The sequence below is a fragment of the Takifugu flavidus genome, chromosome 12 (genome assembly GCF_003711565.1).
Source record: "Takifugu flavidus isolate HTHZ2018 chromosome 12, ASM371156v2, whole genome shotgun sequence".
In the NCBI taxonomy this organism is placed as follows: domain Eukaryota; kingdom Metazoa; phylum Chordata; class Actinopteri; order Tetraodontiformes; family Tetraodontidae; genus Takifugu; species Takifugu flavidus.
In genome coordinates, this window is record NC_079531.1 from 14,464,706 (window position 1) to 14,492,404 (window position 27,699).

At 52.6% G+C, this 27,699-nt stretch overlaps 1 protein-coding gene across 1 annotated transcript in view; it reads left to right on the forward strand.

Annotated features, from left to right (window-relative positions):
- Nucleotides 1-27,699, forward strand: part of bcas3 (BCAS3 microtubule associated cell migration factor) — a 175,055-nt gene that overhangs the window by 36,035 nt on the left and 111,321 nt on the right. The window contains 9 exon segments of the mRNA XM_057050594.1: nucleotides 126-252; nucleotides 255-460; nucleotides 11,885-12,036; nucleotides 16,256-16,300; nucleotides 20,625-20,749; nucleotides 20,828-20,911; nucleotides 20,914-20,992; nucleotides 21,076-21,173; nucleotides 26,090-26,190. Coding sequence (XP_056906574.1) covers nucleotides 126-252; nucleotides 255-460; nucleotides 11,885-12,036; nucleotides 16,256-16,300; nucleotides 20,625-20,749; nucleotides 20,828-20,911; nucleotides 20,914-20,992; nucleotides 21,076-21,173; nucleotides 26,090-26,190 — 1,017 coding nt within the window.

Genomic DNA, 27,699 nt, shown 5'->3' on the forward strand with positions numbered 1-27,699 from the left:
TCGGTACCGAGTCCTGTCACATGCGTATATTTATTTCACTGAACCCTTTCTAAAACAGGGACGTCGCTATCTGACGGCTCCAGCCTTCGGCCTCTCTAACCGCTCGTTTCGATCTCTGCTCCCAGGTCCAGGACATGTGTTTCACCCAGGACAGTCGCTGGGTGGCCATCAGCACCCTCCGAGGCACCACCCACGTGTTTCCTATCAACCCGTATGGCGGCGCTCCCTGCGCCCGCACGCACATGTCCCCCCGGTGGTCAACCGAATGTCTCGGTTCCAGAAGAGCGCCGGCCTCGAGGAGATCGAGCAGGAGCTGAATCGGGCGGCTGCCGTGGGAGGAGGAGCAGGTGGTGGAGGCATGGGAGGAGGCGGCTGCATCCTGGGTGGAGGAGGAGGAATCGGAGGGCGCTCTAGCCCCATACCGGGCCTCTCCGGCAGCCCGTCGGGGTCGCCGCTGCACACGGTGAGGGGCATTAGCGTTCACTCTGAGCAGCCTCCTGGACTTCATGCTAGTCTGATATTGGAGTCACTCCCAACGTGTCCAGGACACCTTAAATCCAGTGATTTTCCTTCAGTGCTTCTGTTTTCAACCATAAAGTAAAGCAAATAGGAAGCAGTTGCTCAACAAACGGTGGTGTTAGATGTTAGTGCCACCACAGAAGAAGAAGAGAGTGTGGGCCCACGTCAGGTCACAGGGAACAGGGAATTTGGTGCTGGCTTAAAAGTCGGCATAAACGTGGGCTGGGGGCCTGCGGGGGCTGTTGATGAAGTGGCTGGGTCATTGATTAACGCTTTGCTATCAGACACATTCACAACCACCCCCAGGCTGCGCTCAAGTTCCACTTTGCGTCCGTGCAGATTTTTATTTGTTTTTTCCCCTCACTGTTCATCTCAGTAGGGCTTTTCCAGGTACTCTGTCCCGCTCTGTGTCCCGGCCTGTGTCCCAGTCTGTGTCCCGGCCTGTGTCCCAGTCTGTGTCCCGGCCTGTGTCCGGCCTCTGTCCCAGTCTGTGTCCCGGCCTGTGTCCCGCTCTGTGTCCCGGCCTGTGTCCCGGCCTGTGTCCCGGCCTCTGTCCCAGTCTGTGTCCCGGCCTGTGTCCCAGTCTGTGTCCCAGTCTGTGTCCCAGTCTGTGTCCCAGTCTGGCACGGCTGCAGATGACAAACACACACGTTGCGTCCGCCGCACCGCGTGACCCCCGAGGTGTCGCGCGTCGTAAAATATCACGGTTCGCGCTAATCGCGCTTTTCCTGGAACCCATTTTTGGCGGGGGGGGGGGGCGAACGAGCGATAAACTGTTCAGAGAAGCGCCAGATTAGAAACGGAGCGGTTCTAATTCCACAGAACTTTTCTGCAGCTTTTGCTTCGTTTTTACAAACCTGAACGACCACGAACCACGGTGACTTTTTTAACCTCACTGCCCAGCTCTCAGAATGAGGGTCAGACTGGGTTTAACCTGGGTTTGTAACTGCTACTCGGAGGTTTCCAGGAATCTGCCCTGTGCTTTATTAGCTGTACTGTCAACAGACCGATAACCCTCCAAAGAAACGGGTCGAAACTGCCCCGGTGTAAGATGGATTTCATAAACCGAACTTTAGACTTCAGGTCACACGTCGGTGTTTCGCGCTGCGGTTTAGTCGCCGCGTCAGAGCACAACACTGAGACGACTGCTATATTTTTATGTGCGTTATCTCGGGCTGAGTGAGAGGAGGTGACGGGAGACGCTGCGGCCACGAGGTCGGGGTCAAGCCATCGCGTTATCAAACGCACCCTCGCACCCTCCTGAGCGACGGCGCCCTCGCATCCTCTCTCCTTCCTGTCTTCTCCCCCATCTAGACCCGAGACCCTTCCCTAACCCCCGACGCCATGATCCTCGCGCATTCCTGCGCGCTGAAAAAGAGGCCGTCAGACATTAAAAGGACGTCGGCGCTCGGCCGCCACGAGAGACGCAACGGGACAAACTGATCAAAGGGGGCGGCGAGGTGAAAGTGAGTGGGCCACGTAATGAGGTGCAACTGAGAGGAACGAAGGAGAGATAGAACAGGAGGATGGGGGGGGTGTCGGAGGGAAGGGAAGATAAGTCGGTAGTAGCGGCGCTGAAAGCCGGGGTCTCTGGGACGCTGCTCGTAAATCACACTTTCTTTCAAAGGAGAGCATTAAGGCCACCTGTCAACAATTAGTCCTCAGTGATACATCAGTGTGTGTGTGTGTGTGTGTGTGTGTGTGTGTGAGAGAGAGAGACATACCTGGTGGACAGTGGAAATGAAGCCTGCTCTGGACAAAATGGGAGCTCTTCATAAATTTGGACTTGTACAGTTTATATACTAATCCAAAGGAAATTGGAGTCTGACATCACACCTCTTCCATCACAGCGGTTCTCCAAACCACAGACACCAGCTCGCCGTCTCCTAAACATTCAACACCTTCCAGTGCGAGTCGGCACCTATAGGACCGATAAGCTGTCAGGAGCTGGTTCATTAGGCCACGTGTGCCGTGCCCTCCGGTTCGGCCCCTCGCCGTCGACCTTCCAGCCGTTCGGAATGTGGGAACATCCTCCGTGTCTCTAAAAACACCTGCGCGTTTTCCATAGCACGTTAAAGCTGTCGTTTATATTTTACTACTCTGGATACGCCCGGATAGGTGGATGTGATCGTGCGCGATGTCATCGCCGGGGCGATAAATTAGCCGGGCGGAGGGAACTCTCGTCTCCGACACGATGATTGTCACCTTTCAGCGCGGCCGTATATTTATGCGGCGCTAAAGTACAAGCGAGCGGAGCGCGGCGGCGAGCGCTCTGCGGGCGAGGCCGCGCACGTCTCTCCCTCTGTTATTTCCAAGACAGATTGGCCTCATACATCCTGCCGCATGTAAATTTAGAAAAAAAATCCACCCCCTCCTCCCACCGCCGCCACCAGCGTCGATTAAAACCGCCGTCGCTTCGCCCGATTTTCGCCGGATGCAAACACGTCGGGGCGGTCCGCCTTCCGCCTGTTTTTGCACGCTGGGGTGTGAGTTTTGGGCGAGCGTTCTCAGGCTGGCAGGAGGCGGCGGGGCGGGGGCGGGGCGAGGCGAGCGGGGGCCCCCGGGGGCCACCTAGCCACAACAGCTGCTCTGTGATTGTCGCCAGCGCGGACGGCGTTGATTTTTGGGAAGGAACTGCAGAAAAGTACACATCCTTCTCCAGCCTGCCAGCCTGGGCCATCAACAAGCCTAAAAATAGAGGCTGCAATCGCCGTCTTCTCGTCCCCGTTCAAATCTGGACAGGCTATTTGCGTCCTTCACCCCCCCCCCCCCAGCCCTCCCCGTCTCCTTTCCTCCGCACGATGGGAGGCGATGACCCACGGGGGTGCCCGTCCCGTGCCTGAAAGCGCGGTTTGTCTGCGGCCCGATTAGTACGTGCACGTTGTGAGCACGGGGCAGAGGGTGCTTCTCTATCGCTGCTTGGAAAACAGTCTGTGCGGCCGGCCTGGTTTTTCTGGAGAGCGCCACCTTCGCCGCAGCTGTAGATGGTCAAAACAGCTGCCTGCGCTTCCACTTGCTCTCCAATTAGAGGCAATATGTGGTGTTTATGGAGGCACGTACAATAAACGCTGACAGAAATGTCCGGCCTCCACGCTTTCCTGCTCATTTCATCAAATTAATAGCCCGGGTTTCTGCCGCGCCGCAGGTGAGCTGCACATCGGTCCGGGGGATCCCGGAGGCGACAGAACCCGAGCGAAAGGTCAGAGGTCAAACGCCTCCTGACCCCCTCAGAGGAGGACGTTTACAGCTAGCGTCTGATTTATAAAAACCCAAACTCTCTGCGTCAGGAGGAACGCCGGATGTGCAGTTTAAAGCGTCTTTTTGAATAATTTATCGCTATTTACCGGGTCTCTGAATTGGATGCAGTGTTTAAGTGGTTCCCCCCCCCTCCCCCCTCCTTCCGTTCCTTCTCTCTCCAACACTCTCGTCACTGTTATGACATTTCTCTTCGCATGCACGGGTGCCTTTTGTGTGTATACACGGCTCTTTGGTTGCCATAAGAGATCAACACAAGGCTATTAGTCAGTGCAACAGATTTGTTTCCTCAGCCTGCAGGAGCCCTGGTGGTCCGAGCGCGGGGCCCTGTGGGCCCCGTGGGCCCTGGCGCTGGTTCAGACAGAAAAAGGGGAGGCCGAAAACAAGGTGTGACGGGAAACTGTTAATTCACTTGTTGATAAAGGGCCACTTCCTTTCTGCTATTAGAGGACGACGGTTTGCTTATTTGGGTTTGGGGGCTCTTTTTTTGTGTTTCATCTCGCCTGCCACCCCCCCGCCCCCCCTCGTCAGTCATCGTCCTGCGGTGAAAAACAGCAAATCTCCGCCGAGGTCGATGCCAAGGAAACATGAGCTCATAGCTGCTAGCGTGTGACATGTATGTACACGACCTCGGGGCGACCCTGCTTTTGCCGGTGCAGCTCCTCTCGGTTAAACAGTTACAGTCGACGATGTGGAACTCTCTTGTTCCACGAAGATGGGATTAAACACGGATTTAACACAGCCAGTTAGCGTTTCCATCCCAAATCCCTGTAAACACTGTGGGAGGGGGGGACGGAGTCGGGGTCCAGGCTTCATTCAGCGGGATGAGCCGCCTGTCTTGGATCAGTCTTCTGAAGCAGCGTTACCCATCCAGATGTTCATTAGCTTAAAACTCTTGTAGCTGCGCCCTTCTCCCTCCGCCGTTGCCATGGCGTCCATCTACGCCGTCATAGAGCCGCGCGGAAATGCCGCGTGACCGTAGACCCGCACGGACACCAGACAGAAAACGACACATCAGCACGGTCGGCAAGAAAACTTCCTGTTGTGGGGAATAAATAAAGGTATCGATGCTAAATTAGATTTATATTATTATTACTATTATTACTATACTAATTATTTAAACAATGCTGCTACGTTATGGATAAAATGACCTTACAAGAGACCTTAAATACATCAGCATGCTGTTTTCTGTTCATTTCATTTTTAGCTTTTGCCTCGCGACTCAATAAAATAAATACATAAAACAGTATTGAGAGGTTATGAGCAAATATCGGCCGTTCAGCAGGCAGATGTGGGAGACGGCGGCGTGCGCGTCCACGCCACAAATCTGCGCTGGGGCTCTTGTTTCACACGTTTTATCAGCGACGGCAGCATCGCTTCCTCCACCTTATCCACCAGCGTTTGCATTGTGCTCCGGAGACGTTTAGGAATAAACAGGAACTCATACTTCTACTCACGTCAACTGTCAGGCAATTTATCACTCTGCTCCCCACAAACACGCACGTCCTTCGCGTCTGTCTTCAGTTAAACACGGTCATAGACGAACACGAACTTCTTGTAACTTCTGGATTTGATTGGCACCCGCGAGCCTTCAGTACCGGAGTTGTCCTCCGTGTGGCGCTGTGTGGTCAGGATTGCCTGAGGTCTGGAGAGCGGGGAGAAGAGCAGGCCTTTGGAGGGACGGTCTGAGTTGTGTTGCACGGCTTTTTACCCTGATTCTGGGGCTGTTGTGAGGCGGTGTGTGTGTGTGTGGTGTTGGGGTAGGGGAGGGGTGTGAGCTGGAGGAAGTGACCGTTCATTAAAAGCCTTCACTTCCTCCAGCCAGAACGTCTGAGCTCTAATCTTTCCCTTGGTTTCCTCAGCCGTTTACGTGTGTAACTCTGTTTATCCTCCGCTCTCATTCCGAATCGCCCCCCCCCCCACGCTGCACATCGCCGTTCCACGGAGACGTGACCAACGCCTCTCTTCCCGTCAACCTGCCGCACCGTTAAGATTCAGCTCTCGACGTGAGCTAGCCGCCGTTAGCGGTGGTCGCCGAGGCCCCGGAGTCTGTGAAAGGAGAGAACTCGGCACCAAAAAACCCACACTGCCACGGAGCGAGCTGCCTCCCCTCAGAATTAGCCGCCCCCCTGTACTTTCAGGGCTTTTAAAGCAACCCAAAATACACCCAGCAGGGAGTGTATACATGTTGGCAGGCACCCGGGCCCCACCAGAGCCCTCCGTCCTTTATAGACGCACCCTAATAACTCAATCTGAGCAACCGCTAAACCCTCTTATCAGCGGGTGCACGCTGCTGCACTCATCATTATTTGATTTGCAAAATTGGAAGGTAGAGATAAAGAAATAAAGCTGGCTCGCTACACACACACACACGCACACACACACACACACACACGGGCGGCACTTGTGGCTTCAAGCTTATTTCCTCCGCGGAGTGAAAAGTGCACGCTCTGAAGAGCCCAAACCCTCCATTGTGGCAGAATCAATAGCGGTCCACATCCCTCCTTTTGTCCCCTGCGGGGGCTCCATCTTCCTGACACACACCTTTTCTCTCCCCCCCCCCATCCGCTCGCCATCCCGAAGGTTACGTCCTCTAAAAGTGTTTCCCTAAATATTATTTCATTATCTAACCATTACGCGCACGTTCCGCCGCTGCTTTCTTTATTTCCTGATCTTTTTTCATCCTTTTTCAGTCTTAAACGGCTCATTTTTGAATTCGATTTTAAATTCCCAACAATAAAAAGGGGAAGAGAAGCCCTGAACTCCGTCCAGCAGGTATTTCACGGGCTTTTTGAAGGACACCTGCGATTTTAGCCCGATTTGATAACGGGAGGACAAAACGTGTTGCTGATCAGACTCTGGCCGTGGCGCCGTCACGCCCCCGGAGCTGCGGTGCCTCCGTCCCTCCCTGCTCGGCATCCATCATCCTCGGATCAGGCCCGTTCAGAAATGTCAGACAATCCATGGACGGTAAACGAATGAGGGAATATGACGCTTTTCCTGTCTCCGTCAGTAGATTTTGGATTATTTCTTATTTATGTGTTGCAACAGGAAGACGTGCGTTTAGTTTTATTTCATATTTTATATAGAATTGGATCTGAATAGAAACCTAAATAATCCCTGTTTTTACTCTTTTTGCTCCCACTCGTTGTCCTGCCAACTGTGATTATTTATTTTTTATTTTTTGTGAGACAAAATTGAATCAACAACATAAAAATTGGATCTAATTTAATTTAATCAAATCAAATCCTGTTTTTCTGAAAACAGCCAATAAAGTCAGATGTGCCGCCGCGATAACAAAGTCTAATAAGTTCTGAAGCGTTCTAAAACAATTAGAACTGCAATTGTTCACGTTCCTGGTGGCAACCCTAAAACATCCGCACAGTCCCAGCATTTATCCAGCTACTATTCCCGATACTCCGACCGACTAACACGGAATTTTCCTGTCATTGGTGTGTGTGATCTAAAATAATCAACTCGTCAGTACTGATGACGGCCTCCTCAGTAAATCATCATAAATCAGTGGTTTTTTATTCCAGTCTCACACATTTTCTAGTTTCTATGTGGAATTTTTATTGTTTTTAACATTAAAACTGTCAGAAGCTTCCCGTGCTTCCTCCGCACACACACACACACACACACACACACACACACACCTTAAGGTTGCAAATTGACAAAATTCATAATGATATTTAATGCAAATATATATTGTTAAAATATAGTCTAGTGTGAAACGTGCACATATCCCAGAATCTTCCCGTTAAAAGCGTTCCGGGCCTTTGATGTTGCTGTAGCTGCTCCGTGCTATCTGCGCTAGCTACATGAACGACCTCCGGCTGTTCCCGCCATCCCAGACCGAAGGCCCAAACACGTGGAAACGTGAGCGTGCATCAGCGAGCTAGCGTGCTACTAGCGTGCGATCGATCGGGGCGTCCCTCCCCGACGACACATCTGTTCCGTATATTTTGGGGGCTCCACTCGCGGAGCTTCAGACGAGGCTTTAATTGAGCCTTTTATAAACAGCGACTTGACGTAGTCGTGCACGCCACCGCTCGCGCACAGACGGGGTCGTGTCATCTGAGCCCGTGGATTTGGAAGCTATCGCTAAATTAGCCTCGCTAAATTCCAAACTCTGTTCACTTCCCATCAACGCTCAATGAGTTTATGAGCTCTCACATGTAATGACAAAATTAGGATTTCAAAAAAAAAAAAGAGGCCTTTTTTAGAGATTTTCGGGTGTTTTTTTTCATGTCGTTCGACATGAGAAACTTTAATAAAAAGTTCCCAAATAGGACTCCCAATAAAACTTCCCCGTTAGCTTGCGGTTTGGGAGCGGGGGACCGGGCAGGAAGCCATTTTCACACAGGCCGGCCTGACCTCGGCTTTTCTCCGCCTTAAAATAGCAGTCCAGCAGGATCAGCGCACAAAGGGAAGAGCGGAGGGGGGGTGAAGAGATAGATCTGTCCTCTGTGCTGATACCTAACGGGGGGGAGGGGGGGGAAGAGGAGACAAAAAGCAGCCGATGGTTTTTCCACCAGTTGTCTGATTCCTTTGCAAAACACTAAATCGGGTGAAGTTTATTTTTTTTGCAGCATCTGTGTTTTATAAAGGCTCTTTTAATTTGTTTTTCCTGGGTCCGGGCGGGGGGGGGGGGATCCCCGCTCCTTTATTCCCCTCTTCCTCCTTTTCTTCCCTTTTGTCTTCGTGTTTCTTCTCCTCTCTTCTGTTTTTCCTCTCCCTCTCTCCCCCCCCCCTTCCGTGGAAGTGAGTGTTTTAATAATGATGCTTTGGGGATTTGGGATGGTAGAACAGACCCCCCCCCACCCCCTTTCATTCTTCTTCCTCCTCTTGCTTTAATCCCTCCCTCCTTGAACATGTAGGAAACTTCTGAATGGAGGAGAGTGGGAAGAGACGGATGTTTGCTGGTGGCACAATGATTAAATGATGATTTTCATGCTTTGGAATCTTTTATAAGTCCTTCTGTCAGGTTGCTTCTTTGATCTTCTTGAAAAATGGTTCGTTTTGATGGATTGTTGGTTATGGTCTTTGATCCCTCGCAGTTTTCCGACCCACCAACATCACCTGGTGGTTTTTTTGGTTTTTTTTAATTACCTGCGGTGTTGTCGTTATTTCTCCTTCCTGGTGCAACAGTTGCTTTGATGTCCGAGGACTTTGATTGCTACTCCCAGAAATACCGATTGCGGCGAGCGCCAAATTCTCCGTTTTCTGGTGGGGGGTTGGGGGGGGGGGGTCATGCAAATGTCGGCGACCTTGTAGAGGTCCATTTTCGTATGGATGAGCAGGAATCCATTTTGAGGCGTCGCATTTGCTTGACTCTGAAACACGCGCCCGTCCGGGGCGGCGAGCCGCGGCCGAGGTCGGATCCCGTCAGCCGGGCGGCTCATTAAAGCGGAGAAGGCTTGATCTTTTTTGGATGCCGAATTAAGGAAGTAAGGAAAATAAATGGGACCATAAAACGCTCCCAGTGCTGCGGAGCGCCTGGTATTGTTTTTCTTGTCCTCCCCGCTCCTTTTTTTCCCTCCGTCTCGCAGCTGCAAATTCATCTTCGGGTTCGAGGTCTCCGCTAATTCCCCGATCATCACTCAACCTGTCCAACCCGGCCCCCCCGCAGCACTTTTCCAGACCTCAGGCCTGTATTCTTTTTGTGTCGCTTTCTTCCCACCCGATTCAAATGGGACGCGCTCGTGTTGACACGCGCAGTCTTGGGAGCGCGTCCCGTCCTCATTGGGAGCCTCCCGCTTGTATCGGATGCAAATCGGGGATTAAAAGAGTTGGGAGCAACATGAGATAGCGTGACGGGGGGGCGGCGGAGGAGAGGGAACGCGCGCAAAGGAGCCCGAGAGAGGTCTGATGTGAGAATAGGATGCAAATGCTGTTGAGACAGGCGGGGATGGATGGACGGACGGATGGGTCGAGGGAGAAAGAGCGCCCTGGCTCAGGTGACAGACTCGGGACCTTTTTGGCGGGGTCGGGGCTGTTCTCACGGCGACGGCGACGGCGCCGGATTTGCATGGACGGGTCTTCTTTCCATGAGACGTCATGTGCCACTGCTTCACGAGCACATCACGCCCCGGTCATTAATCAAATCACGGCCCGCGTCTGGAGCCCGACGCCTCGCGTCCCGCCGCCTCGCCCTCGCCTCTTTGTGCCCGTGGTCCGTTGCCTCGCCGTCCTCCTTCCTCTGTTAGCAGCCATTGGAAAAGGTTGGTGGAGGTGGAGGTGGAGGTGGGGGTGGAGGTGGGGGTCCAGGCCCGTGTTCAGGGAGAACCCTCAGACTAGAACCAGCTCGGTCGCGTCATTCTGAGAAAAACCTTATAGATTTCCTTAAATCTTGGGCTTTTCTTCACATTTGCCCTTAAGATGAAGCATTTTTGGCCTCACACACAGATGTTTGCTAATAGAACTATTGAAACAGGTCCCATAGCCCCCCCACCCCCCCCACCCCCGCCCCCCGGGCCAACCTCATCCCTCTGAAGCTAATTCACGTATCATCTTTAGCCAGAGCGTGATCCTCCGACACGTTCCACATTAGCTCGTCTTCTCAGGAGGGGGGCGCGCGGTCCTTCAGGACCTTTTGGCCCCGACTGGCAGCGTGACGTGATGACTCGATTAACATTGACCGTCACCCCCCCCCAACACCTGTTCACAGGCTTATCCTTAATGGGGATGACGGCAAATAATGGAAAAATGTCCATTTTGGACGAGGATGTTAAATTTATTGACACCCACCCCCCAACCCAGCCTCCCTAAATCCTCATCCTTCACTCCCCTCTTAAAGTTGAAGCACCACTCTTTTTTTTTTTTTTCAAGCTGCTTCCTGTAGAGACTTTTATGCCCCCCACCCCTCATCTGCTTCCCTCCCCCCATACAAAAGGTGAGGCTCTGAGGGTGCAGCAGTCTTGACATGTGAAGGGCTTTGTGGAGCGGCCCCGGACCGGACCTCCGTCGGTTGGCCCCGCCGGGACCTGAGTGCCGTGGTCGGTGCACGAAGGTCACGCGGCATTGTGGCCGTAAATGTCCGACAAAGCGGCGTCCTGGCGAGAGGAACGCCGCTCCGAGCTCCCCGTTAATGATCTAAAAGACTGGAGCCAAACACTCAGCAGCCCCTTTCCGCTCCCATTCAGCCCCCTCTTGATCGCTCCTTCCACATAATGACCGGGCGCTCTCCTCCTCCTTTGTTACCTTTCAGGTCCTCCTTGTTTTCTTGTTTTCTATTTGTCCCTTCAGCCCCCCCCCCCCTCCCCGCCACCACTTCCCTTTCACTGCTTTATGGAGCGCGGCTGTCACTCATCTGCTGAGGCAACAAATGGAAGAAGGAAAACATTGAGCGGGGGTATTGTGGGGGTGCCCGCCGCTTCGCTCTTTATTTCTCTGGAAAGCTCTTGAACTTGGAAATTTCCTTGGGCTCCGATTGAATCGGCGGCGTTCACATTCTGCGTCTCCCTGTCGTGATATTGCAAACATATTTGTTTTCGAGGCCCCCCGGGACTCAAACGTCTGCGGTGGCATGTTTTGGTCCGATGTGTTGTTACTATTAGACGGAAGATGGTTCCTTTTCTAGAGCGCTAGGGCGAGTGAGCCAATGAGACGCAGGCTAACAGGTGAAAGGTAAACAGGGGGGGGGGGGCAGCTCCAGCCTCGCCGCTGCTGGAGCTGCTTAAGGTCACTCAGGCGCCCTTTGACACGTCCTGATTATGTGTGCCAGGACTGCACAGGATATGTGAGATGAGACGCGTGTGTGTGTGTGTGTGTGTGTGTGTGTGCAGGGCCTGTTGATTGGCCTTGATTAACAGACTGCCAGGCACGACGAGCAGAGGCCGAGCCTTTGTGATGTAGCATCTTGAGCTAGTTATTTCCAATCAGTCGGCCTTGAACCCAGGGTGAGGTGTGTTTGCGTGTGTGTGTGTGTGTGTGTGTGTGAAATTTGCAATATGAGTGGAAAAAAAGAAAAATCCCCCAATCTTTTCTTTATTTCTTGGAGCAAAAGTTTCATTTTTATAAACAATTTTATGTGGCGTCAGACTCAGGGACTGAGAATGGTATTGATTCTGCGTGTGTGTGTGTGTGTGTGTGTGTGTGTGTGTTTCCAGCCAAACTGAGCAGCCAGGATTCGTACAACAACTTCAGCAACAACAACATGGGGAACCCGCGTCTCTCTCCGCTGCCCAGCCTCACTGTGGTGCTGCCCCTGGCTCAGATCAAGCAGCCCATGACCTTAGGAACCATCACCAAACGCACGGGGTAGGCAACACACACACACACACACGCACACACACACACGCACACACACACGCACACGCGGAGGCAGAGATCACACGTCTTTCAATCCCAAACACTTTAATGGTGAAATGAGCATCGGATGAGTTCGTTAAAACCAACCCGTCACACTTGTTTTCACCGGTTCTGACCCGTCGTTCATTTCCATGTGGGATGAAGGTAAACACGGATCAACACGTTCCTGGGCTGCGGAGCGGAAAACGCGCTGTGTCGAGACCCAGACGCAAACCCGCGGACGTTGAGCTCGCTAACGAAGTGGCGTTGGAGCCGCCGCTCTCGCCTCATCTTGACCCCCCCCCCCCCCCCCCCCCCGGATCTTCGCCATGCATTGAAATCATGTAGTTTTAAGAGCTTCGGCAGCTACAGGCCTTCGCTAAGTACATTTACATACAGCACAGGTGGTTCCACAAATACGGGGAGATTTTAATATTTCCATTTAAATGTGATTTTCATGCCCTGTTTGAATGGGAAATGCTATAATGATGCAGCCAGGCGGTGCGGGGTCCCGATAAATAAGCTGGGAGGGAGGATAAAGGAGGGATTCTCCGGCCAACAGAAACAACATTTAGCTTTTCTGCTGCGACAGGAGCTGCAGATTTAACTTAATAAGGGATTTATTTCACTTTATAGATGGAAAAATAAGAGTTATTTCATTTCAGAAAGTTTTTTTAAGTTTTCAGCCAATTCTTTTTTTGAATATTTCCTCTGGGAAGAAGTGACGCCGCCACGCCTTGTCAGGCGACGCGGCGAATGATTAGCGTCGCCTCTTGAATTTATCATTTGGATTCTTTTCCTCCACTTTTGTGGCGGCGTTGATGAGCGGAGAACAGTTGGCAGCGACTCCCCCTGGTCACCACGGCGCAGTCGCTTGGCAACGGCCGTCACCTTTGATGAAAGTCTAAAATTGTGCGTTTGCGTCGCCGCCGCGCCGTGTGTGTGCGTGTGCGGAAGCACGTCGGACGGCTCCGTCGGCTCCTCGGGACATTATCGGTCCTGGTCGGCTGGATCGTTCGCTCCACTCCAGAGGAGGCGTCACTATTAATGTGCGGGGACGTGCAGCTGTGCAGCCCGCTTCTGCATGCACACGGCTGCACCGATCTCCCCCCACACACACGCACACACACGCACACATGCACGCATGTACACACACACTGAGTGGAGCAGCAGGTTTGGCCCCAAGAGTCTGGGGTGATATCATATGTTTTCACGCTATACTTACACAGGGATGCCCAGGCGCCATCTGTCTGTCTGTCTGTACATCCAGCTCTGCCTTTTTTACATGTGGGGATGCATGTGTGTGAGAGAGAGAGAGAGAGACATAGAGAGAGAGAGAGAGTGTGTGTGTGTGTGTGTGTGTGTGTGTGTGTGTGTGTGTGTGTGTGTGTGTGTGTGTGTGTGTCCAGCAGCTGTATTTACACCTGTATGAGCAGATTCCTGTTGGCAGGATGGCAGAGGAACACACCAGCTGCTTAACCTACATTCACTACCAGGCTGTCTTTGTATACAAGCACACACACACACACACACACACACACACACACACAGCTCTCGTTAGCTGCCCGTTCACAACACGACTGTCCCGTCCACATCTGTATTAAAGTTGACCTGTTGTGCCACCGACCAAGCGGTGGCCCTGATGCCATCCGGGTCAAAGGTCACCCCGCGTTACGAAACCTGCTTCACACCTCAGCCGTGACTCTGTCGCCCGTCTGACCCGTTTGGATCCCAGCGTGCGTGAGCGCGTGCAAATAGATTCACATCGCTGCTTCAGACGGATTAAAGCGCGTGCGTGCGGCCAGATTTGGGAGACTCTGAGACCACCACCACCGGGTGCTAGCCTAAAAACTGAAGAGCCTTGGATTCACACAGGACAACCTCCTGTTTTAATTTGGATTTTTGTTGGGGGGGTTTTTCCACGGAGACAGATAGGATGTGGCTCAGCATCCGCATGATAACCCCCCCCCCACACACACACACACACGGCCAGGTCAGGCCAGGGTTCTGCTAGTCCTCGGAATCTCTTGGGAGACCCAGGACAAGAAGAGGAGTGTCGGATCTGACCCCAAATCTTGTTTCCTTTTTTGACCAAATATGGAAGGAAATTGGCCCGGGATTAATTAAAGTCCAGAGAAGAAGAGGACACAGATGTCCAAACCTCATTTGTGGGAAAAAAATGAAGAGAGAGATGTTCCAGGGAACTTCTAGCTCAGCTGGGGGCTCAGATTAAACTTGTCAAAAAGCCTGTCAGTGATAAATTTGGGATTTGTAAGCAGCCAAAGCACTGCACACTTATCCCGTCCGCGCAGTCTAAATCTGACACGGACAAATGGAAAGATTGTCACAGGCGGAAAAACAAAACATCACCCCTGACCAAATCCCGGCTGATGACATTCCGACGCAAATGCACAGCCGAGTTCGGGCGAGGTAATGAGAAAGACAACAGCGCGGGAGTGAGTGCGACCCCGTGACCCGCCACAGATGTGCACCCAGATTACTATAATACAAATGGAACAGCCCGCGCGGCTCTACATCCATTGTCTTAGAGAATCTCGCCGAGGCCGGAACCAGGAAAGGGGCTTTGGGAGCCTGGAGCCCGGCAGCACATGGAGGCAGGGCTAAACCGTTAGCACAAATCAGCTCCCTTCCCTCCCGTTAATGGCCCGGGCGGAGCTGCTATTAGGGTCACCGGGTTAAGAGATGAATGTGTGAACCATTATTCTCCGGGAGTGGGGTCGTCACCCTCGCCAGGCACGTGCGCTCGCTCCTTTCCCCCGTGTCCCGACGCTGTCCCGCGACGCGCCCCTTCACCCCTCTGAGCCACGTTTGACTCTTGTTCGCCCACGTGCCGGCGCCGCCCTGCCGGTTCTGGCGTTCCGCTGTCCCGTACCTGCTCTTCATCGGAGCAATAACAATCATCATGGGAAGAAAAGGCATTTTATGGGAATTAGCGACCAGAATTGAAGGTTTTCCGGAAGTTGTTTTCATCATTGCTCATAATCCATCTGCATCCGTTTGGTTCCTCTCTTTGTTGTCATTTTTCTTTCTTTTTCCAGTTCAGAGGAAAACATAAGAGCAGGAAGCCCGCTGGACGTCTCCTAAACTCCCGGGCCTGCGTGGCCTTTACTCCCCCATGGAGATCCCGCTCCATTCGCCCATCACTCTCCCAGTGGTGTTCGTGCATTTACCCGGCAGGAAGCCCGGAGTGGGGCCTCAGCAGGTCCGAGGGGCGAGACAGCGAAGGCCGACCCCCTTCCTTTCTTCTGGCTGATAAGTGGCAGTTTACCAGGGGCCTCCATTAGACCGACCGCTACGTTCATTTGTCATCCCGCGCTCCAGGAGAAAGACATCCCACGGCAAATTACGGCTCCCCGTCTCCCAGGGTAGCGTTCCGCTACACGTCTGTGGACCAGGACTAATTGAAGAGTGCGTGCTGTTGTGGGGGGGCCCGGGAGGATGCCGCGGAGGCGATAAAAGAAGCACCGCAGAGCGCTGCGTTGGACCAGGAATTTGGTGTTTTTCATGACTCGGGGAGGTTCGCCGGCGGGGACAGAGTTCAGTCTCATCGGACCTTTATTGCCGGAGGGAAAAGGCTTATTTACTGTAAACTGTTTACGCAGCTCGCTCACTATCTCTGGACGTGCAGGATAAACACAGGAACACACTCCCACTCCTAATGTCTTGTAAACACGAGGAACAGGCACAAACTGTCAGATAGACAGAAATACCTCCAGAAAAAGCCCCCCCACACACACACGCACGCGCGCGCACACACACTTGTTAACATAATCACAGTTAAACACACATTTGTCCACACCCTCCCTCCCTTCGCCAGACAATGAAGGGCCACAAACGGAGCAGGAAAACACAAAAGTGCTGCTAGCGTCTCCCAACAAACACATTCCATAAACTCATCCTACTGTTCCTCAACCTCCACCCCCCCCCCAAAAACAAGACATGACATATGTCTGTGCACGTGCGGCATCTGCCAAGTATATGGTATCACGCTTTAGAGAGCAGATGAGCCGTCCCTGGTTTTCACATCCATCTCCTTCTGCTTCCTGCCCCGTCCGCGTTGTGCACTTAAACAGACGCGTCAGGAGCGCACGTAATGTGAAGAGTGTGTTTGCTCAGGTTTTAATAATGATTTTTCCGTTTACCCCCCCCCACACCGTCCTTCATGAAGACCCTACCTCTTTGGGGCGGGATGTTTTGCCATTAAAACTCCATGGTGAGTTTTGCCTCTGCCCTCCTTGGCTCCCTCGGCAGCATGCAACCACGTCCTCATCTCCTCCGTCCTCATCTCCTCTGTCCTCATCTCCTCCGTCCTCATCTCCTCCATCCTCATCTCCTCCTCCACCTCTCATCTGTCTCCCGCTCCGTTTCAGAGTTTGTGAAGTCATTCCTCAGGGGAGTAAAGAGGAGGCTTTTTCATCTTTTTGTGCCCCCCCCCCATCGCCCTTCCATGAATGTTGGGATGATTCAACATCTGCCATAAAACTTGAATCTGGCTTCCTCCAGGAGAGGTCAGGAGCGAGGTGATCCGAAGCCGTGCGCTGCTTCCTTTCTCCAGAGCGGCTGTCGTGCTACATTTCTGCTCGTTCACCCTCTTTAGCTGCGTTTGCTGTCACTGACTCTGGTTGCATGAAGCCCTGTTGTAGCTTTGTGCTAATGCTAACTGTTTGGTTTGTTTTGTCACCTAATAATGTGGTGTTGAAGGAGTTTTTTTATGTTTATTAATCACAGCTCCCATCCACATTTCCATCAGAATTTCTATTTACGACGTGTGGGATAATGCTTGGATTTCCTGGCCTCAGGACTCTGCGAGGGTTTATCCAGAGGGCTCAAAGTCCTCGCTGGTCTTTTCAGTTGTCTGCAATAGCTATGGAGCTATGCAACTATCCAACGACAGCGCAGAGCAGGAACGATGGCGTTCCTCTGCTATCAGGGATACGTCGACCCAACACCGGAGTATCGCCCACGTTTCCATCCCAGCTGGATCTCGGTGCCCTTCAGTGGGAACCAAAGCCTCAAGGGCAGAGCATCTTCCTATTCAAGCAGCAGTTTTTGTTCCCGGGGACTGAAGCCAAGTCTCTTGTCAACACTGGCTGGTGAAATCAGATGCTTACAAGCTTTTAAAAGAAGCCCCATTATGACAGAGTCACTTATGGAGAGATGATTGAGTGGCTCGGTGAAGGGAACTTTTCCCTCCTCGGCTCCCTGCTCTCCAGCTCCCTGCCCTCCACTCCATTCACTTTAGAAAATGAATAGCATGTGGTGCCTTCCCCAAGTCTTGGGTTTCGTCTTTTGTTGTGGGCAGTCACTCATACTTTTTAATTGAAGCTTTTTCCCTCCCCCTCTCTGTCTTAGCTTAATCCTGGGCCCTCAGTGATTTCAGAGCATATACTTTTCAAAGGTACACATCATTAGCATCAGCGTTTCGGCCCTCACAATAACTGCCTTCCGCTGAAAGTGGAGCTAGTTACATTGTTTCTCTAATAGTCTCTGTCCTGGGACGGGGACCAGGGCGGTCGTTCGCTGACTTCTGCTTCAGTGGCAGCACTCACGCTAAGTTCCTACAAACATGACTTGATTTTATTTCCTCTTCCAGGATGTCGCCAACTCAATAAAGTCTCCAATGTCTCGAATTTCCATTTCAAATTGGTGCTACACGGGACAGAATTTTAGCAGCTATGTTGTGTTGAGGGACTGATTCTTCTCCTCGAGTGGGCACAAAAGATTCTGGCGAGCCGCCGCTGCAGTCTGGAATAAACTGGACAGGGGAGAGCGGTTCTGACTTTGGGAACAAAAGTCCTAGTTTCTTCTCCATGTTCTTGTTGCCTTTCCCCCGGGGTCGCCATGACTGTGGTGTGTTGGACTCCGTGCACGCCCCCCCCCCCCCCCCCCCCCCCCCCCTCCCCGGCTGGGTCCAGAATCGACAGGCGCGCAGCTCTTTGTCACCGGCTCGCTAGCTCAAGTGAGCGCCATCATATTTGTTTACTGTGACAGCCTTGGAAATAAATGGAAGCTGCCACCGGACTTCCACCCCCCACCCCCCGCCCCCCCGCCTTCGGAGGCGCCTCCTGTTAGCCCCAGACAGGGTAATGCGAAGGGACTTTGATGGTTGATGTCGCAGATTGAATTATACCCTCGAGGAAAAGCTATTAGCTCAGTCAAAAGTCTTCATTTGTTAAATTAAAAGTGGAAATGGCATGTGAGCAGTCTTCAGTGGATTAAAGTTGCAAAGAAAATGGATTCTGCTCCCCACTAAAGGGCACGGCACAAAGGGAAACTCGCAGAGGGAGGAGGAGGAAAACATCTTTTTGTTTAGTGCATTTAGATTGCAGGATCTATCGATATCAGGTCCCACGTCTCACCCTCCCCCACAGCCCAGCGAGAGTTGGACCCTCGGCCCCGGGAACCACGCTTCTCCGCCTTTAAGGAATAATAATAAAAAAAGCCTCAACACTGTGAAGCCACTTCATGTGAGATCAAGAGCGACGGGATGATTTAAAACACAGATGAACAAACTTCAGCGGTCGGCCGACCCAGAGGAGATGAGAACATGGCTCTGATCCTCGCTCCACTCGAGCCGAGGCCCCTTCAGAGAGGCCCAAACCCGGCTCATCAGACACGAGACCACAGCGGGAGCGCCGTTATGATGCGCTGTCACAGACCCTTTAACTATATGTGCTGATACATAAATGTATTTACAGCGGTCCCTGCTGGTGTTAGCAAGGTGCTTTTCTAGCATTTGCTATGCAGCTTTTGTCCAAAGGCGACATGGAGACGAGGCGGTTAGCGTTGCACGTGTCTCCTCGCGTACGTTCGTCAGTCGTCTCACCTTTAGGAGCCGACCTCAGCCCGCTCCAGAGGACGCTCCTTGTTTTCCTGGGCTTCTGAAGCCGCTCAGCCCACAGCTCCTTTGTGGGGTTTCACATTTTCCAGCAGCGGCGGAGAGGGAAACATCAGCAATTAAACACCTCAGCAAAGAGGAACTTTGGCTTCACGCCTCCCACGCTTGGCCAACTGGGCCGTTTCTGAGTCCTCGCTGCTGTCTCCCTTTTACTGGAACACAACGGCCTCGCTGCACAACTTTTCATTTCCTTTCCTGGTTTTTCTTTTCAGGGAGGAGAAATATTACGTCCTCTAACAGGGATGTCGGCCTATTTTTAAAATGGAGGAAAAGGCTATTTCTTCTTCAGAGTGTGTGTTTTGACAGAGGCGTTCTCTTCCTCACCATCATGACTAAAGACCACGAGCCCTTCCTCGTTGCCACCTCCATTTTTCCGATCCCTCCTTCCCGCCGCGTCCGCCGGACAAAGTGAGCGAGGAGGGAGGCGGCACTTGGAGAGGCTTAGCAGCAACCACACTTTCAGCACCTGGAGCTGTAAAACTGACCCACTTTGATTCTGATCGTCGTTCTCAGCCATCGGGCGTTGTTGCTACTCGGGTCGGATTGGTCCGAGCTTTGGACGGGACCCCGGTTCATCCTGAATGTTCATCCTAAACGGGCCGAAATTCACTTTACGCGCGGCGCCATTGCGTTATTGCTAGGTGGCAAGTCAGTCTTTGCTTTTTAAATCCTGTGGTTCCGCTCAACGGGTCGGACGAGATGCCTGTCAGGGTCGACGCTGTGTTTCTGTCTGAGCGGCGGTTTGCAGGGGTCAAGGTTAAACGGCCCTCTGGGAATGTGTGACACCACCAGGAGTCTTTAAGCAGCCAGCTCATGTCTGATCCGCTGTGACTGGCCTTTACTGTCCTGGTTTGTTATAGGGCTGGACAATGACACCAGACCTCACTACTGTTCCCTGATCATTCCCAGATGGGGATCCCAGTTGCAGCCCAACCCCGTTCAAGTGTCCGATTCCTGTGGAGGAACTCGGATGGGCCGAATAATCTAATGGCACCCGATAAATTCCCTCCTGTGGCCGACACAAAGTCAGGCCATCGTTGTTGTCGGGAGGTTCTCGTTATAAGATCATGTCCATCAAACCTCTCTAAGATAATCGTGTCTCCGCACACACATCGCCCAGGAAGTGCTCGGTTCTGATCCGGCATTACGCAACACGGACTACTCCTGTTTTTGCCAGATGCCGGAGCACAAGCTGGCACGGTGTGGCAGGTGCCAGACAGGAAGTCAGGCGCCGAGACAATAAAACATCCCCGACATTTTCAAAATAAAACAATCCTGTGTTTGGAGCGGCTCATTTCCCATGGCGCCAAAGGGATCCGCACTTTCAAAATGCATTTGTATGGTAAAAATAGGCCTGAAATAAGCACAATATGTGTGAATTCCTCCACTACGGCCTGTCGGAGCCACACTGTGAATATTATAGAGGCCAAAAACAGGCGGGCAGCTCGTCCTTTGTGGGGAAAGACGCAGTTGTAAATGTATGGAATGAAATGCTTTAATTCCTTGTTTTCACTTGTTTGTGCGCTCCGTTTGAACTAAACGTTTGAACGTGGAACGTTTAAAGACAACACGGAGCGCCTTTGCTGCTGGTTTGACTCTGTCTCACGACTTGTCTCTTTTGTCCCCGTCCCCACTGAAGCAAGGCGAAGCCGCCGCCTCAGATCTCCCCGAGCAAATCCAGCGGAGGAGAATTCTGCGTGGCCGCCGTCTTTGCCTCCTCGCGCTCCTGGTTCCTCACCAACCCCAGCATGAAAAGAGAGAAAGGTTGGTGCGGCCACGGCTGCTGCACTTACCTCCTCCAAAAACTGACCCACGTTGCTAAACAGGCTGCTTTCTCCACAGATCAATCCAGGCAGTCCATTGTTGACTCTCTGTACATCATTAGTTGCTATGGTAACCTAGTGGAGCACGTCCTGGAGCCCCGGCCGTCAGCGCCGCTCAGAAGATAAGCGACGACTCTCCGTTGGAGCTGAACACTTGTCCGAGGGCCTGCTGGACTCTTTCCAGGTAGCGCCGCCGTCACTGTCGGGTCTGGAGAAAGCGTCGACGGCCTAATCGCCACCATGGTTTTTTGTTGTTGTTTGGAACAGGACGCCGCAGTGGAACGAGCTGCAGCCGCCCTTCAGCTCCAACCACCCGCTGGTGCAGGCCTCAGACCTGGTGCAGTACTACCAGTATCTCCTGGCTGGTGAGATCTTCCTGCCCTGTTTATTGGTTTACAGCATGTTTGCAGTATCAGGTGGTGCACAAATAGACTGCAACCTAAGATTTCAGGAGCATATATTCATATTAAGTCAATGGGAAGATGTAAATCAATGCAGATTGGCTCTCGGCAGCTCAAATTGAAGTGAACATATGTGTCGGGTTTCGCTCCACGTCAAGGAGGAAACGTGATAGCGCCGCGAGGACGCAATAGAGACTTTCAAGTTGGCTGTAGCTCATCGGTTACCAATTTATTTTCATTAGCTTTCATTTTGGGTGACAGCACTAAAGCGCAAACAGCGTCCAAGAGTGGACCTTGTTTTTTTAAAGTGTAAAGCCTGAAAAATGTGGTAAATAGGTGGAGAGTGAAAGGAGAAATACGAAGGAATGGATCCAATTTCCACTGACGTTATTGATTTAGGCTCTCGGCCCGTATCTCCTGTATGTTTGTATATTGCATGTGGGAACCACAACATTGGTCTCCGAGGCTTTCGTTGCACAGGCTAAAAGGAGCATGTATGTTTTCTGTATGTAGCATACGCGTTATTAGTCAAGGGTTTGACCCCCCGATCCCTGCTGATTTTCCATGTTGACTGTGTTGAAAGCCGTTCTTGGCTCTTTTATTGGTGCCACATGCTGAGCCGTGCCGCTTCCAGTCCGCAGCCATAACATTTCCCCCTCAGAGACTCCGGAGAAAGATACTTTCACCGTTCCCTCTCTTCCACATCCTCCAAAGTAATCCTCGCTCTTTTGTTCGCTCCGTCTCGGCTCTGCACTCCAGCTCCAGGACATGGCAGCGGAACACTCTGAGATGCCCGACTCAGCCCAATTAGGTGACACCCTAAACTATTTCTAATTCACGAACAAATACAGCAGCGAGCCCTTTGCCAATCCGAAAGGGCCGATTTGCAAGCGCACACGGATGGCCACACACGGAATCAATCCACCCCCTGGAACAGGCTGGCGTTTTCAGCTCGCTCCATAATTATAAACACACAAAAATCTGTAATTATCTCTCGCGGCCGCTCCGGGGCAAGTGGTGGCTGCGTCTCCCCTAATCTCTCTGCTCGTCTCCGGCCGATTCTGCTGTGCTCTGGGTCTAACTGGTCGGATATTTCCTCAAATTAGTGCTAATGGTCTCTCCTAGTGTCAGAGCAATGAGGACACGTTGGGGTGACGGGCACGGGCGTCAGCTTACTTCCACCGTTCTGTCTGCCAGCATGGGCAGCGCAACTGGCTGCATAATGAGAGAGATTCATTGCATTAACATTTATGTCCAATTAACAACAGCCAGATAGCACCGCTCGGCCCTTTATTCCATTAACCAGCCAAGTGTGAAAGCATATGAGGTTAAGATGCTATAAACATAATTGTTCAGCCCTTCTACCCACTTCTTGTGCTCCTGCCAGCTTCCCTGCGGCTCGGCGTCCCATGCACCACCAACACTGCCTGGCTCGCTCTCACAGCACCTCCTTCCTTTTCTGCACTTTGCACCCGAGATCAGACTTTCATCGTCCGCGCACGCCAGCCCTCTCCTCCGCCAGCCCTCTCTCCTCCGCCAGCCCTCTCTCCTCCGCCAGCCCTCTCCTCCGCCAGCCCTCTCCTCCGCCCGCCGCTCCCTCCGGGGCTTGGCAGTGCAACAGAGGAGGGATCCATGAGAAGGAGTTGATTTGACCTCGGGATGAATTACGGCCGCAGCCCTCGTCCAGATGCCTCTTTCGGAGCATAAAGATCACGCTGCCGAAGAAGAAAATGAAAAGACATCGTGCTCCCGCTCGCAGAACAATCACGCTATCTGGGTCCGATTTCAATTCTGGACCCAGCCATCGTCGGACAGAGCTCGGAAGGAAAATAAGACACTCGATAAACAGAAAGAGGGTCAGGAAATTCTGGTCCTCTTGAGTGAATTGTCTAACAAAGTATCAATCCTGGCAAACTTGATTGACGGGCCGTGCTCTCTGGTCTCATGGCTCTATATTGGATGACCCAGGCTGATTAAAAATGCAGTATGCAGGGAAAGGAATAGGAAGGGGAGATGAAGGGCCGGGGTCAGGCCAGACCGGAGCCTCCAGGACGGGATGATAAAAGACAGCAGTGGCGCCACTTCATGGTCACTATCTCCACCTGTCCATCTGTAGCAGCCAGTGGCAGCACTCAGCCGGGCGGAGGAAGGCAGCGCAGCGCTGTCTTGGGGAGATAAGGAGGGACGAGACGCACGGCGCGCTCACAAAGTATTACGACGTTAATAAAGGGGGCTCCGCTCAAAGTCTTCAGGGTTTCCTGCTGAAGTGGAAACACACGTTCAAGAGCCCTTATTCGTCCCTCACCCTTCATATCTGATATTCAGATGCTATTTCATTCTATACGACTGGAATTTGGAAGCTGTAGATTGGCTCCCGACGACACCTGGACAGGCTGCGGGACATTTCCACGTGCACGCGTGCATTTCCACATGCAGAAAAGGAGCTGCATCTCACACCCGCGTCAGCTGCGTTCTGCCTTGGGCGGCATCGGATTTCCTTCCGCGTCTTTTTTAATGGTGTTTTTCCCCTCTCGCCCTCAACAAACGAGCAAATAAAGGAGTAAATAATTTACCGGCCAGAGTTCTTGCTGACTCCTTTTAGTCCGCGGCGCTTTGGCCCCGCCCCCCTCTCGTCCCGTTCTACCTGTCATATAATGTGCTAATTATGGAGACTGACTGACTGAGTGGCTGCTCCCTGCCCTCCCGGGATCTGAGGCCCATGACAGGCCGGCCACAGTTGCCTCGTCAATAGATCTAATTGCTCCTAGAGAGGGGCCGGAGTGGAGGCTTTGGAGCATCAGGCGTTTGGTAAAGAGAGACTGTGGCGCCATGACTGGGTCAGTCATCAAAGAGAGGCGGAGGGAGGACGGGCTAGCGTAGCGCCGGCTGGACGGAGGAGCCGTCATTCAACTAGAATGATATATAAGGACAGAGCTATCCCGCCCTGTCAGCGCGCCAGCACGTATCTACTCAAAGGAGGACCATGAGAAAAGAGAAGCTTGGATGGGGGGGGGGGGGGAATCCAAAACGAGTCGTAAAATTCAAAGTGATAAAGAGGGACAGAATAATGGCCAGGCAGCAGAGCTGTCCGAGGTCCGCCGTGCAGCCAGCTCCACTGATGGAGCAGATAGTTAGCTCCTTATCTACCCCTGGAGATCGGCCTGTCCGGCCCCTGGCCCAGGGCCCTGGGAGGTCGGGCAACATCAATACCTCGGCAGCCTTTGTTCTTGTTCTGACTCCTTGCTTCAGTGCTCGGGCTCGGGCCACTGGCCACCAGCCTGCAGCAGAACACCCCTCTCTCCACAGTCAATAAAGGCGGCAACAGAGGCATCACTGTTCCCCCAGCAAAGATGCTCGTTCTGCTTATGTAGCCACCAAAGCTCGGAATTACCCCAGACAAACACAAAGAGGGGGGACGCGATTAAACAACGGTGGATAATTTCGGAGATAATTTCAATCCAGCCCATTATAAAACGTAGCAATTATTAACGGCATGGTCAGCCTGAAAATGACCCCCTTTTTTTGTTTATCCAAAAGGATTTGGGCAGCTGGCTGAGCTACTCCACAGCCTTCTGACCCGCGTTTGCCTTATCCTACTGTAAACGCGGAGCTATAAACGGATCCACCTCCTTCCCTTTGAAGCGCTCATCGTTTGTGGATAACGAGGCTACTGTTGCACTGGGATCGGCGGCTCCTAGGAGCCAATAATGAAGGTTTTAGGAGCTGCAGGCGGGCTAAACCGGGGAGATCTGCCTCGAACTGTCTCGACCGGTTCGGATTCTGGACACACACACAGAAAAGGTTGATTCTTGACTCAGGCCAGGCTGTGGCTGGCCATCCAACCCACCCCCCCCCCCCCCGTTCCTTCTCATCTCTCTGCACTGGAAACTTGATCCAGCCGGTCCGGCAACTGCTTCAGAACATCAATAATTAATTAGGGAACAGCTATTGGCCCCAAGGGTCAGAGAGCAAGGAGAGAAAGAGGGTGGAGTGGAGGAGGAGGCGGTTGTAGGGAACAGGGGAGTTGTGATTGTTTTTAATAAGTAACACATCAGTGGAGGGGTTCTGGCCAAAGCAACGGGAAAATCGTGGAAGCTTGCATCCTTTCCCCCGGTGAAAGAAAAGAGCGATTAGCACCACATCAGTGTTAGCATAACGAAAACCAACTTATGGTGTTTTGAATGGAACAGAAATGAATCTTGGGTTATTGAGCAGGAAAGATGTCTGGCGGGCCCAGAACCAGCTCCATTCAGGAACACCTGGCACGTGCGTGAGCGTGAGCGCGAGCGCGAGCGTGGATGAGGAGCGGGGCGCTCCGTGCGATCCACATGTGGACTTGACAAGTCTATTAGGCCTCCCCGTGTTAAACAAGAGCCCTCCCCGGGGTGGGAGGCAGAGCGGGCTGATTCCACACTCTAGGCCTCATTCTCCACGCCTGCTCAGTCAAGCTTGCAAGAGCTCCATCTGTTTCTGGGTCTCTCTGTCACTCTCTCTTTTTATAACACACACATATTCCCCCTCTTTACTTTAAACTCCCCCCCCCCCCCCCTTCCCACGGCACACATTGGCACGCACCCGTATTCCCTTCAGGGACGAAGAAACGCGTTTTTCGCTCCTCCTCACCTGCCACAAATGTTGGTATCAGCTATCGAGGAGCCCGTACGTCAAACGCCGATGACGCTAATGTGCCGCTGAGCTAGCTGTCAGTAGTGGTTCTGTCCCGGGATGATTCATTCGGGTAATTAATGGCAGTATGTGATTCACGGGCGTAGCTTCAACCTGCTGATGTCCCTACCCTGGAAAATCTTTTAAATATCAAGTATCTTCATTTGGTGGAATGTAATATAATCATTTGTGTGTGTGTGTGTGTGTTTTCTCAGCAATGCCCCCAGGAAGCCCAGGCCCAATCACACGCCATGAGTCTTCAGACAGCCTGGCGTCGGACCACAGCGTCCAGGAGGACGAAGAATGGCTCTCTCAGGTCGGGCCCCCGCCTTAAACCACATTACAGTGACATTAAGGCGGTCCGGCAAGGTCACACGGAGGATGTGAGCGCTCCCGGTTCCAGGAGGAACCATTCGTTGGTGGACCACCATGAGTCGTGTAGCATGTTACTGGTGTGCGCTAAGGTGTCTGAAGCTAACGGAGCGCTCTGGGCTGCCCTCTGTCGAGCGTTTTAAACCCACTTCACCGAGGGCCACGGCGTCGCCCTGGCTGTGATCGGTTCCAGCTGCAGCAGGAAGCTGTGACCACAAGAAAGGTCGATGAAGCTGGGGTGAACCACCCCCCCCCCGCCCCAAACGGCGGATAGAAACGGTTGAAAACGCTGAAAAGTGGGGGCTCTTACAGGAACTGGTTCAGTTGATTTATTCCCACTGATAACAGCGAATGGCGTTTGTTAGGGACGTGCACACCCTGCTCCGCCTTAGCCTGGTTAATTCGCAGTGCACTCATGTCGGCAGGTAACCCGCTACATTTGGCCATCAATAATTCCGCCGCATGCATAATTGATCGGTGAAAATGCATCCCACTTAGCTCGGCGAGGCCCAGCTTCATATCTGCCATGATAGTTTGCCAGGAGCAAAACTATCCATTGCACTAACCCGCAATTTTGGCAATTTCCTGTCAGAGCGATTGTACGGGTGCGCTCGACCGTGCTCGATGACGTAAGAGGAAGCGCCGCGTGACTTCAAATCCTTGTATATGAATAATATATAATAAATAGAAGCCTTTGTTTAACCTTGTAGGCCTCCTACTGTGGGAGGCCTTGAGGTGGGACGTAAAGACGCGCCCGTGCATGCGCTCGAGCTTCGCACGACTAAAGGAAGTCGGGAGCAACCTGAAAAGGGAAGTCATCATCGGCTTTGGTGGCAGGGAATGATGGGGGGGGGGGGTCTGGGTGTTGACACTGGGCTGTAACATCTGGATCTTTCCTCCTACTGCAGAGAGAGTGCACTGGCAGCTGCTCCGCTCAGAGGCTGGCCGTGACGTCGATGGTGTTAACTGGCAGCACGCACACACACACACGCGCGCACGCACACACACGCACACGCACGCACGCACACGCACATATGCCGACAGTCCTCCCTCCTCCGACGGCCTAATTTGCACAGCTGCGACAGACCACCAACTGTGTATTTAAACATGTACATGCATGAGTATGTGCGGAAAAATGGAGCCGCAGTGGTGCTAATAGAGAGGGAATTCTCACCTCCGAGAGGCCGGAACCTGGCAGCAGAGAGGCGAGCAGAGGGAACGCCGCTCGGAGGTGAGAGACAAATGTACGCCGAGTAAGGATAATCAAATGTGAACGGCGAGACACCGGGAGGCGCGTTAAGTGCTGCGGGGAGTTGAAAAGTCGGAGTTGGGGGGGGGGGGGGGTGTTGAAAGTGGGGGTCTGATTGGTTAGCCAGAAAATTCCGCGGAGATGAAGAAGGCGGCGGGAATATTCTAATGTTTATGAGGAAAGGGCTCCACGATCCCCCTCCCT